The sequence below is a fragment of the Spermophilus citellus genome (assembly GCF_964194105.1).
Source record: "Spermophilus citellus genome assembly, chromosome: 5".
NCBI lineage: Eukaryota > Metazoa > Chordata > Mammalia > Rodentia > Sciuridae > Spermophilus > Spermophilus citellus.
The window spans coordinates 154,626,958-154,640,055 of NC_138186.1; the positions used below are offsets into that span (position 1 = coordinate 154,626,958).

At 35.2% G+C, this 13,098-nt stretch overlaps 1 protein-coding gene across 3 annotated transcripts in view; it reads left to right on the forward strand.

The window, feature by feature from the left end:
- The window catches only part of GRM1 (glutamate metabotropic receptor 1), a gene marked incomplete at both ends in the record, with an annotated part of 392,517 nt that overhangs the window by 348,685 nt on the left and 30,734 nt on the right, over positions 1 to 13,098 (forward strand). For all 3 annotated transcript variants that reach the window (XM_081295885.1, XM_081295886.1, XM_081295887.1), the window contains one exon: positions 7,644 to 8,574. In XM_081295885.1, coding sequence (XP_081152011.1) covers positions 7,644 to 8,574 — 931 coding nt within the window. The remainder of the gene's footprint in view (positions 1 to 7,643; positions 8,575 to 13,098) is intronic.

Genomic DNA, 13,098 nt, shown 5'->3' on the forward strand with positions numbered 1-13,098 from the left:
GCATATTAATTTATACATATGTTTTAATGACACCTAGTATTTCTGCATTCCTTTCACTTGCAGACATGAGTGGAAAAACAGACCCCATTTGCCATGTCAAGCACAGAGCAAGGGCAGGGGACATGGCAATGTGTTGCTGATGTTGCCATGGTAGTGGTAGTTGTGAAGAGAAAACCCACTGGCATGAAATACCAAAATCATAGAAATACTCTGAAGAGCAAAGGCACTGCCTTTAAGTAGATGTTTTGTTTTCAAGGGTGGATTTTTTTATTAAATTTTAATTTAAACGAGAAATCAAAATTTGAGGAATGATTTTTTTTTCCTGAAGGTAGATTTTCTGAAAATATTTTTGAATTACTCTTCTAGACAGCTACTTTTTTTTTACACATTCCAAAGATGCTAATATCAATGAATAAAATATGCTTTTAAGTGACTTTAAAATTTTCATCGGGATGTGTCATGTTTCGGCTATGAAGAGAAATCATTGCATTTCTTAGAGGAAGTGTTTTTTGAAGCTTTTAAGTTTTTTATATTTTCTCACTGGGAAAATGCACATTTGAATTCAGCATTTTTATGCTTTATGTCTTATGATGCATAAACAAGATTCTCTCACAATGATATATAACATGACAGTAGTTTAATAATTCACTAACCAACTATAAGTAATCCAATACTATTTATTTCTTTTAAAATGTCAAATAGCATAAGAGGATTTATCAGAAAGACAAGACTACATTGAAACTTCCCTTAAAAAAAACAGAAATTAATGTTACAGGAAGTAACAAATTTAATATTTTTCTCCATCCCAACAGTTGTGTGACCTCTCACACTACTACCTACTTCTTTATTTAATTCTGTAAGATACCCTGCTATTTGTTTAGTGTGAGGCATGTTTGGAGACTTGAGGATTTACAGGAGAATGAAACAAATATAAGGAGTGTCATTTGAAACTGCACATGTAAACAGTTAATTAGAATAAAAGTCCTACAATAAGGATATGTGCAAAATGTCATACAAACACCAAGAAAGAAGCAATTATTTTTCCCTGGGAAGAGAAAAGCCTTCACAGGGAAAAAAAAAGAAAAGGAACATTTAAGCTGGACATTGAATTATAAATAGAATTTCACCTTGTAGTCAATTGATATTAATGAAATAATATTAAGGAAAGTGTATTTCTCTGAGGCCTTATACAATCATAAATTAGTAGGAATTGTTAGGAATTGCCTAGAGAAGCTTTGGGTGAAATGGTTATTGCCTTTCTTTACTTCTTGATTCAAGTTAAATTTGACTTAATCTAATTAGAAAGAAGTCTGATGTTAAACTTTAGCCTCTCAAATATTTGATTAAAAAATTAGAAGTTAGCTTCTGGTCCTCGGATTAGAGTTGTCACCATGTCTCAGATTTTATTCAGTAATTTGTACTCTCCTAGCAGGAAACTTACTTGTCTGATGGCTCTGGATTCTCTGGGATAACAGTAACCATGAACATTTGCCAAGTCTTTAAGTTCTCAGGACTTCAAATGTCATATGAACAACACCATAAAGTCTTCTTTTCAATCAGATAGGCTAGGGGTCAAGTAGGCTTAGCACATGACTTACCACTGGTTAAATTTAGGTAATTCCTACCCCTTCTAGTCCTGGGAGACCCAAAAACATCCAAGTGGCTGGTTAACACATTTTTATGCCCCCCCTCCACCAAAAAAAACCTCATTACATTACATGTAGATAATTTGGACATTATAGTTAATTCCATCAAGATGGCAAAGTTAATGCTTTTCAAATGTAGAAAATCTAAAAATATATAGGAAAAAAGAGAAAAGAAATAAAGTCAACTTAGAAGAAGTTATTCAAAATTTAAATTATCAGCTCTAATCTACAGGTGATTGATTCTGTTTTGGGTGAGTCTGAATTGGCATTGAAGAGTCTGGTTTTCACAGAAGGAAAAGAATTTAGGATATTCCCAAAAGAAAAAGCAGTCATGGTGGAGTTGCCAGAATGTTTCTGGCTGTTTCCATGACAAACTGCTACTGTTAAAACACAAGAATATTTAATCTCCTTGTAGCATAAAGACGTTTTTTATCTGTATATGATATACTGAGTAGGAGAGATATTTTGCAGCTAGACTTGGACAAATTTATGATCACCTATGGAGATGCCTTTAGTATCTTTCTTTGACTTTTGCCCATGTTGTGGGAATTGGGATTTATGAAATATATTTTAAAATTTGAAACTTCACTGGTGACAAATCCAGCTTTCTTACTGATAAATTTCATTTGGCATAACCAATTCAACAGCTTGACTCAGCTTCACATCTTGAGGATGATAAAAAGACTCTACTGGGAATTTCTGCTTTGAGCTATCTCAAAGCAATAAGACAGATCTTGATAGGTCAATCTGAAGATGAAGTTTATTTGTACATGAATAAAAGCTTGCACTGGATATCTTTTGAGTTCTTGGTGACCTGTACTCTCCTTTTTATAACACAACTTCTGCCTTTAAATGAAACCACTATGTAAGTACATTCTGTGAGTCTTCTGAATCCTTTCAAAGATCTGAACTCTTATCCTTTCAAATCTTTGCATATACAAGATACATTGGAAAAGTTATTGTAACATACATTTATATTATTCCTCAAGTTATCTTTACTATCAACAGCTTGCTATAAATGAATTATTGAGTTGGAGTAATGACTGTCTCTAGTAAAATCTAGGCTTAGGTGAATTCCTAATACTAGTAAGGTAACTAGTAAAGATGGGCTCAGATTTATATCCTGAAGTCAGTAAAGAAAAATATGAATAAGCAAGAATACACAAAAGGGAGTATGATATAAGAAAGAAACTTCTTACAGGTATCTTACACAGAATTCCACTGTGTTGTCATTAGCTTGCTGTAAGGGCTTAGGGTTAACATTGGTCATGGGCCTTCTGTTTTCTATCCTCTCAGGGAAGCTCAGTTTAAAATCACTACAAGGTATAATCTTAAGTAACATTAAGGTCCCCTTTTATTTTTTTCACAAGATTGGGAATAATGAAGATAATCTTACAAAGTTTAAATTCATGAAAACCTTTTTTCAATCTGTGAAATTCTCCATAGAGTTTGTTCTTACCATTTCCAGTTCCCATATCATTGGATTCATAAGTTGTAATATTCTACCTAAGAAATACAAATCTAATTGTAATTTAGCGGTTGTAAGGATTGTTTCTTTTCAACAGGAAAATTCTCCAACCTGTTCAGAAAACAAACATACTGTTTGAATGCAGGCATATTTGTAAATCATAGAGGGGGACAACTGTATGCAACCCATTTGGAGATTGTTTAAAGGATCCTTTTGCAGTTTTATCAGTCAATGCTCATCTTCACAACTTTTGAAGAATAATTAAAACAGAAATTAAGTATGAACTAGCTTCATCTTCTGCTATCCTGGAAATGTTTTCCCATTAATACATTATCAATTTGTCCCTCTTAAAATAAATTCTTTTTTTTCATGAGGATTTTCTACAGTGTCCATTGGATAGTTTATCTGGTGCCACCAGATAGGCATTAGGGCTTTGCCAATATTTTCTTTATGAATCTTACAACATGACCATTCTGAGATATTTTTAGAACATTTTCTGACTGATTTTGTATATCTGAAGTTCAATCTGTGAACCTCCCCATAAAGTTTTTATTATTGAAAAAATGCTTTTTTGTCGTTTTATATGAGACAGTTGGGTAGAGTAAGGACTTTTCATCAAAGCATGTCTAAAATATTTATATATCTGTATCTTTATTAGTTTTACTCTATCTTTAGTTTCTATAGTAACTTTTTTACTATGAGTAAACCTTCATGAGAGTAATTATTTTAGGTAACATTATGATATCAAGTAATTAATATCATTGCTTATTTTCAGAAAACATCCAAAGACCTAAAATGTTTCTGAGACTGAAGTTGTGGCTCAGTGATAGAGTGCTTCTGTAGAGGGTGTCAGGGTATTGGATTTGATCCTTAGGACTGACAAAAAAAAGAATATAATTTCAAACAAATGAATCATTCTGGAACCATATGCACCATTAGTTTATGTATCTTCTTCTTCATTTTAGCAGTACCCAAAATATACCATAGAGAAGGCTCTACTTCAGTTATTATTAGAAAAATTTAGGTTGGGGTAAAGTATTGGACTTTATAATACTGACTGTACTGCTTATTGTATATCAAACTTAGAAGTGTTCCTTCTTAATTTTAGTATAAAAACATAGTAAAGCAATTTTAAGTATAAAAGTCATAGCAAAGCAATATCAAGTCAAAATTTAGTACTTGAGTGCTCAAATTCTATTCTGAGCAGGAACACTTCTTGAATGATAAAAACACATACTGAGATTCTCCTAAATTGATTAAGGTTTATAAGGTTGCTATTATGAGAATCACATCAGTAGATAGAAAAAGGAAAGGAGAAGTAGCAATAATTCATAATTACTTAATTAACTAGTAGACAATGTTGGGCAGTTAGTGTAATAGGAATTTATTATGAGGTAACATTAGATTTAAAGACATAGCGAAAACCTAAAAAATGTTTTGACTCTTTATGTCTGAAACTGCCCTAAGGCAAGGGATTTTAGCATTGTCTACTGGATTAGGGGTTAGGTTTAGTGGATAAATTAGTTATCGCTTGCTCTGTAATAAATTACATAAAATCTAGTAACTTAATGCAACACACACTTATCATCTCAGTTTCTGCAGGTCAGGCATTTGTTTAACTGGGTTCTTGCTTTGGAATCTTTCACAGGACTAGGGATGGGGTCTAACCTGAAGGCTTGATGGGGGAGGGGTACACTTCTAAACTCATTTATGAGGTTGTTGGCAGGATTATACCTTGCCTCAAAGGATGTTGAACTGAGAACTCATATTTTGCAGGTGGTTGGGCAAGGACAGCCCTTAGTTCCTTGTCTTATTAACCTCAACATGGCAGGTTTCTTCAACAGAGTTAGCAAGAGACAGTGTGCTAGTAGGATGGAAGTCATTAACTTATGTAACCTAAGCTTGAAAGCAACATCCATTGGGATGCTGTTTTCTATAGACTAGAAGCAATTTGCCAGCCCTGCTCATACTTGAGAGGAGGAGATTACACAAGTACATAAATATTAAGAGGTGAGGGTCATTGGAGAACATCTTAGAAGCTTCCTATAACAATGGGCAATAGTTCTTCAATATGTGCCATGTTGTTAATTTATCCCTAGCATGGTGTAAACCTTTCAGACCATACAAAAGGAAAGATTCTTATATAACCCAGGTATCTAGGATTATCTGAAGACTTATGTGCTCTGTTCTGATCTTCCTTATTTCAGTTTCTTGAATTATATGCAGTGTAAGTATTTTCATTTTTAGACTGACTCTTATGTAGTATGTGGGAAGGACAGTTTGGACTTGAGGGTCCCAGCAAGTCAAACTTGGTCACAGCATCTTCAGAAATCTTTCTAAATGAGGGTCTTTAAAACAATATCGTTGAAATCTCTAGAAATATGAAAGACAGTAAGACTAAATACAGTTGGCCTTCTGTATTTGCTGGTTCTGCATGTTTGGATCCAACCAACAATGGGTGGAAAAAAATTTCCCTGTTGCTAATATGTTTTATGAACTATTCATGTACTGTAGACATATATACATAATATATAGTTAGACTATGATCATTGTGTTAGCGACCAAAATACCTGACAAGAACAACTTAGAAGGGGAAAGTGTATTGGGGATCATGGTTTTAAAGGTCTCAGGCCATGGTCAGCAGGCTTAATTGCTCTGGGCCTGAGGTGAGGAAGAACATCATGGCAGAAGATATGGCAGCGGAAAGTTATTCAATTCATGGTAGACAAGAAGCAAAGGAGGGATGGAGAGACAGAGAGACAGCAAGCACAAGGAGTCACCAACATAATGCAACCCCAAAGTATGCCCCCAGTGACCTGTTTCTTCCAGCCATTTCCCACTTACCTACAGTTACTAAATTAGTTCATTCAAACTACTAATCCATCAAATGAATTTATTCACTGATGGAGTTAAACAGTTCTCATAATTTAATTATTTTACCTCTGAACATTGCTACATTGGGTGTCATATTTCCAACACATTAACTTTTAGGAGAACACTTCATATCCAAATCATAACAATGGTTGAGTTTGTACTTACCATTTACAGAGTTTTTCCTTGTCCTTATTCCCTAAACAATGCAGGGCAAAAAAGTATTTATATAATATTTACATTGCATTAGATATTATGAATAATCTAGAAATTATTTACACAGAAGGATGTGTAGAAGTTATTTGCAAACAAATTATACCATATTATATAATGAACTTGAGCATCAGCAAATTTTGGTACTAGTGGGGGTACTGGAACCAATTTCCCATCAATACTGAGGGACAACTTTATGTGGAATTTTTAAAAGTACAAAAGCTGAATTTATTGCTAAAGTATAACAAGGTATAGTTATACTCTACAGATAAGTTTTCTCTGAGCGGAAGAGACTGCTCATTTTCTATGGGGTTCTTGTAAAGTACTGACTTCAGGGATTGATAAACTTCTGAACATAAAGTGATTCACATCATCTGTAGAAATACAATACTGGTGTGAGACTGCTGTGGGTTAGTGGGCATGCACTTATTGAAGTGAGTGTGTCCCCTGCCGTGTGATCTTCAACAGTAAGAGCTAACATCCATTGGTTGGCATACAAAAACATGTTCACTGAGGTGGGTTGGTTCTGACTAACTGAACAACCCTAAAATAGTCTCTGGTGGTTTCCTTGCTGCCAGGACCATAGAACAATGAGTCTTTTTGTACATTTGTGGAAATGTTTTTACTCCCGCAGTTTGGGAAATACTGGCCCAGACCAAATACAAAATCCTGTAAAAGGATCGTCTCGAGGGCCTGACATATTTTTCTCTCACTCTAAAAAACAAAATAGATGTACTTATCCATCTAGAGGAAATAAATAAGTGCAGCATTTAAAAACACGATGCTGGTCTCTGCTTGCAAGAGATGGGTGAAGAGAAAGTTCATTCCTCTTTGGTGTGACTGTTAGAGGCTACTAACTCAAAGACCCGCAAATGCTGGATGCATGTCAGTCATGACTAACAGGAATTTAAGCAGGTAATACAGAATTATGTGGTAAGCGTAAAAATTCGGATTCTTCTACACACTCCTAATTAAATTTATGTTTAAAACATTCTGCTGCCTCAAATATACTTGTCTATGAGTTGCACTTGCTTATGGACAATGTGCATAAAATAAAAGTTGTGTTAGTTTATTTCTAACTATCTTATTCTATTAATTTATCACAGCTGAACTGAAACTGGAAGCAGTTTGTTTTTTCTTTCTGACAATGTAGAAGTAAGATCCATCTATAGGGTGTCATCTATTTATCATGCTGGTGTTAAAAAACTTAATTTTTATAGGCTCTATATGTCATGATTGTAATGAGATTAGGTTTGGGGACATGATATTCCAGGGAAGACATAGAAGTACCTTTGTATAACATTGAGGAATTTAGTGAAAAGCATAAAAATAATATAAATCATGAAGAATGTGGCTGTAGCTATGTCTCTGGTAACTACTGAGTACTGTCACTATTGCTCAGTGGAAATCTCAGGTTCACATTCTAACGATTTTTCTCATTACAGGCTGTGAGCCCATTCCTGTTCGCTATCTTGAGTGGAGCAACATAGAATCCATCATAGCCATCGTCTTTTCTTGCCTGGGCATCCTCGTTACCCTGTTTGTCACTCTCATCTTTGTGCTGTACCGAGACACACCTGTGGTCAAATCCTCCAGTCGGGAGCTCTGCTACATCATCCTAGCTGGCATCTTCCTGGGTTACGTGTGCCCTTTCACTCTCATTGCCAAACCGACTACCACATCCTGCTACCTCCAGCGCCTCCTAGTTGGCCTCTCCTCTGCCATGTGCTACTCTGCTTTAGTGACCAAAACCAATCGCATTGCACGCATCCTTGCTGGCAGCAAAAAGAAGATCTGTACCCGCAAGCCCAGGTTCATGAGTGCCTGGGCCCAAGTGATCATTGCCTCAATTTTGATTAGTGTGCAACTAACACTGGTGGTAACCTTGATCATCATGGAGCCTCCCATGCCCATTTTGTCCTACCCAAGTATCAAGGAAGTCTACCTTATCTGCAATACCAGCAACCTGGGTGTGGTGGCTCCTGTGGGCTACAACGGACTCCTCATCATGAGCTGTACCTACTATGCCTTCAAGACCCGGAACGTGCCGGCCAACTTCAATGAGGCCAAATACATCGCCTTCACCATGTACACCACCTGCATCATCTGGCTGGCTTTTGTGCCCATTTACTTTGGGAGCAACTACAAGATCATCACTACCTGCTTTGCAGTGAGCCTCAGTGTAACAGTGGCCCTGGGGTGCATGTTCACTCCCAAGATGTACATCATCATTGCCAAACCTGAGAGGAATGTCCGCAGTGCCTTCACCACCTCTGATGTGGTCCGCATGCATGTGGGCGATGGCAAGCTGCCCTGCCGCTCCAACACGTTCCTCAACATTTTCCGAAGAAAGAAGCCGGGGGCAGGGAATGCCAAGTGAGTTATCTCATCCGAGTTTGTCCTCTCTCTCTCTCTCTCTCTCTCCACCTCTCCACTTCTCCCCCTCTCCCCCTCTCTCCCGTGCCCCCCGCCTCTCTCTCTCCTGTATTTGTCCAAATTGTTGCCCTCTTCTTCCCCTAAGTTTTTTTCTTACTTTTTCTTCCTTTAACAAATTTCACATTCTATTGCAGTAGGAAGATAGAACTTAAAGTTTTTCATTAAGTTCATGTCTTTATTCCTTTGACACAGCAAGAAGCATGAACCAACAGCTGGCTGATCACATCCTCATTTTTGTCTAGACAAGCTTCAGTTCTCCCAGTAACTTTTTTCCTTTTGTATGGGTCCTCTCTCTGAGGAGCATCAATACACCTCTGGGGTCTGGGTCAAAGATGCAAACATTAATTCTAATTTATAGTTTGGACCATAGTAGAAGGTAGTTTCTAATTGGTTTTTATCATTCTTGGACCACACTATCACTAATTAGGGACAGAGAGCAAGGAAATTAAGCCCCTGAGGAAATGGCTGTTTCCAAATTGGATTGCAGATAAGCACCAACCGTGTCCTGAAATAACATCTTAATAACTGCTTTATCATCTCTTATTCTTTGAACTTTCATGCATATTTTAATAAAGATGTTCTACAATGCTACAATGCTATAAGTAAATTGGGCTATCTCTACTTCAAGTTCATGATTAGGATGGTTTATTAGACACAAAACACCAGAATAAATAAAGGACCAGATAAAAGTGATGATCCCAAATTAGAGAGTCAATGTGAACATCAAAGTTCAGGTGTCTTGTATTCTGGTAATTCTTCTAAGCAGTTTGTATAATAACAACTTCCTATCTTTTCCCTGATTGTTTTAAGAAGAAACATATGCAAAAAATTTGCTTGTGTCATCTTTATGAGACTCATAAAAACAAAATTTAACACTTATAATCTATAATAATAATTTATAATATAATTATAATTTATAATAATTTGAAAAATAACAAGGACACTTGAAGATGTAAAAAAGTATTGAATTGTCAAAAAGCATAAAATTTTTCCATTATCATGATTAATTTTACTCTTTGAAGTAATTCTTTAAAAGTGAAGAATTTTAATAGCAACCATTATAATTTATATACCATAGTATAGCTATTCTATTCACTTGAACCAGTAAGTATGTTATTTTTCTACATTTCATAGGCAAGAAAACTAAGCAATTGTAAATTCGTAAAACTTTTCATTGTTTTTCCACTTAGTCATTTTTTTGCACAGGTCTTACACTGATATGATTTTTTAAAATCTTAACATATATCAAAAACCCTATATGCATTAAAATTGTGAGTTTTGTAATTTTTATGTGCTAAGCTGAAGCACAAACACCTTTTACAGAAATCATATAATTTTGGAATCTGATAAGGAAGTTTGGGGAAAAACGTGTTTTTGAAATACATAAGGTTATTATTATTTCAAGAAAAGACATCCCTAAGTTTTATCAATGTTAGGATAAAGCCAATAATTTGTGCTACTTCCCACTATGTCAATTTCAAGTTATTTACAAGAAGCTGATCACAAAAGTAGCTTAATAATTTTTCCCCCTTGCCGAGGTTTTTGATTCTAGCCAACATCCCCTCAATTGCAACCTCCTGACAAGGAATTATTGTCCAGCACAAAAGCAAAGCAAAAATCCCATGGTTTGAGAGGGAAAAAGAATAGGCTATTTTAGAGTATACCAGTGTAAAATGGCATCACAGTGATTTTCCTTAAGAGGAATGAAATGAGAGAAAGCAAAATGAAATGGAATGAAACTGGAATGTTCATAGGGAGCAAGAGATTCCCTTTATTGTACTACATACACATTCCGCCATCCACCAATATCTAGCTCCATGTTTCTCATTTGTCTGCCTTCATTTTAGCTCTTCAGAAACTTCCATATGATTTTTGGTCACTGAACACTGTTCTGAGAACCTATAGAATTGAGATGTCTCATGTTGGTGCCCAGGAATATGCATTTGTGACAACTGTATAGGGCACCTGTCCAAGAAAATTGTGACTGGTGAATGGTAAGCAGTGCTTGCTGCAAGGGATGAGATGGAGTTATCCGACCTGACAGCCAGACTTCACTGTTCATTTTTGACAACCCTCCCATACCTGGACAGCTTTCCTTATAATCTGAGAAAATTCCTTTCACTATTACAAATTAATAAATTAATTAATAAATTAATTCCACTTGGTATCTTACCTATATAGTTAGCGATGGTATCTGGCATTTGAGAGAAAAACCACCTTAGTCTACATGAACTGGTTTGTTTGTCTAGGAAGTCCTGGTTTCATCAAAAAATTGTTTAACACTTAGCTGTAACTTATCAAGAATTGTCTTAGTGTTATGTTGAGAAACCTAGTTCTAATTAACAATAATAACAGGAGCTTTCTTAGTACAATTTGTAGCTTCTCCGATATTCACCATGCCAATGAGCTGACCCACAGAGGGTATTTGGAACTTAACTTCTATGGATAACAGTCATTTGTTTACTCATTTATTCAGTTGTTTCTTCTGTTGTAACTCTCTTTGAGACTGTAATTTTAAAATGTAACAAAAATTGCAGTGCCTCTGCTTTTACCTTTTCTTATTGCCATTTTATGTTTTCCTGGTTTGTCTCCAAAGTTATAAAAAACACAATCTAATATTTTCTACAGCAATAAAAATCTAACAGAATTTTGTCAGCTGAAACAAGGGATTGGAAGCTCTAGAGAACACATAACCCAGTGAGTTTATTACCATTCTGGATATGTAATTCCTACATTCATGGTGCGCTGAGGGTATTCAGCAGGCTACATATGTAGCTATAAACACAGAGCAAATGCTGTAATGAACTTCCAGCTGATCTATATGTTGGAATATGGTTCTAAGAAGAAGTCGCAAGTCCAACAACATCCTCATGATAGGCTGTCTCTGAAATGTATGGGAAGGATGATATTGCCTGCATTTTTGCAAAGAGTACTTGAATTTTACTCATAGTCAAATATCTGACACAAAAAAGGGTTAGGACCTTGCTTTACATTTTCTGAGATATAATAGAGGAGGAGTTTAATCAGTAAATCTGAAGTTTGGTTTACTTGAGTTATTTATGGACAGAAGCCCTTTTAGGCATGTTGATATATTATTGTCTTTGACAACTCTTATTTCTTTAGTTGTTTTTTTTAAGTGTCATCAAATGGGAAAATGTTAAGGCATATGCTAATATAAAGATACAGGAGATTTCTCTTTTCTGGCAATAGAAGAAACGCAGAAATCCATGGGTAGTTATAAAGAAGTAAATTATTTACATTCAAGTTATTTATCACTTCTGTTCAAGGAAAAATGAGTTAACATCATTCCACTGAAAGTAAAATATTGTGCAAATGACATGTTTCCTTAAAATGTAATTATATCCATGACTCAATGTTAAACTCATATTTTTAGTTATTTTCAGGATAAATAAACTCAATGAGTACCAAATAATTTGATGGTACATGAAGCTAAAATGTGACAATATACTCCTTGGACCTTTTGCATACATAGTTACGTGCAAAACTGAAAGCAGTTGCCACCAAAAAAAAAAAAAAAAGGCATCAGATTGATATAAGGGTGTGATTTTAAAACATACATTCCTAAGTGAACACAACATTCTTTCACTTCTGTAGTTGTTTCTTACACAGTTGACTATGCTTTGAATACAAGAGCTAAGTGAAATATTAAGTGGAAGGATGCTCTGAGGAAATTTCCCTCTTGGTTCTCTGCTACAAAACCTAAGTTGACGTAAGCATTTTGATTTTTCTTTCCTTCTTTTATTAGGAAAGGAAATCTGATAGTGAGCCAACCAATATCACAATCAAATAGCTGTAACATCTTTTTCTCTCTGATAGAAACTCAAACACTATTCTGGCTTGTAAATGAGAAAAAATCTGTCATTTTGAAATCATTCTTTTCCTTAATCATACAGTACATGGCTTTGAAATTTATAATAATTTTTCACATGATTTTATAGCAAGCATCAGGAGTTTTATTAAAATATTTGTTCTAGAATTTTATCACTTGATGGAAACATGTTTTTGAGGATCTACTCTTAATTCATTCCTTTAATCAACCAATCATTGTTTCAATAGTAAGCTTAAAGTATTTAGGTAATTGACATGGTTCTAGATAATATTCAGGATAAAAAGACATAAAATTAGGGTACTGACTGTACCACTCTACAGTATGGACAGACAAAGACCTAAGTAAATATTCCATGTTAAGTGCCATATTAGAGGACCAATAGCATTCTGAGTGTCCAGGGAAGAGAGAGATTAAGTCTACCTATGAAGTCATATCTGTGAAAGGACTGGAAGGATATTTTAGTAAAAGCAGCATGTGAACTTGACCTGAAAGATTTTTTTCGACAAGAGAAATGGTGCTATGGTGAGATCATTTCACATATAATAATAGAGGTGAAGATTAAAAAATGTTAGCACACAATGTGGATTCTGGTATAAAGGAAGAACATGGAGAAG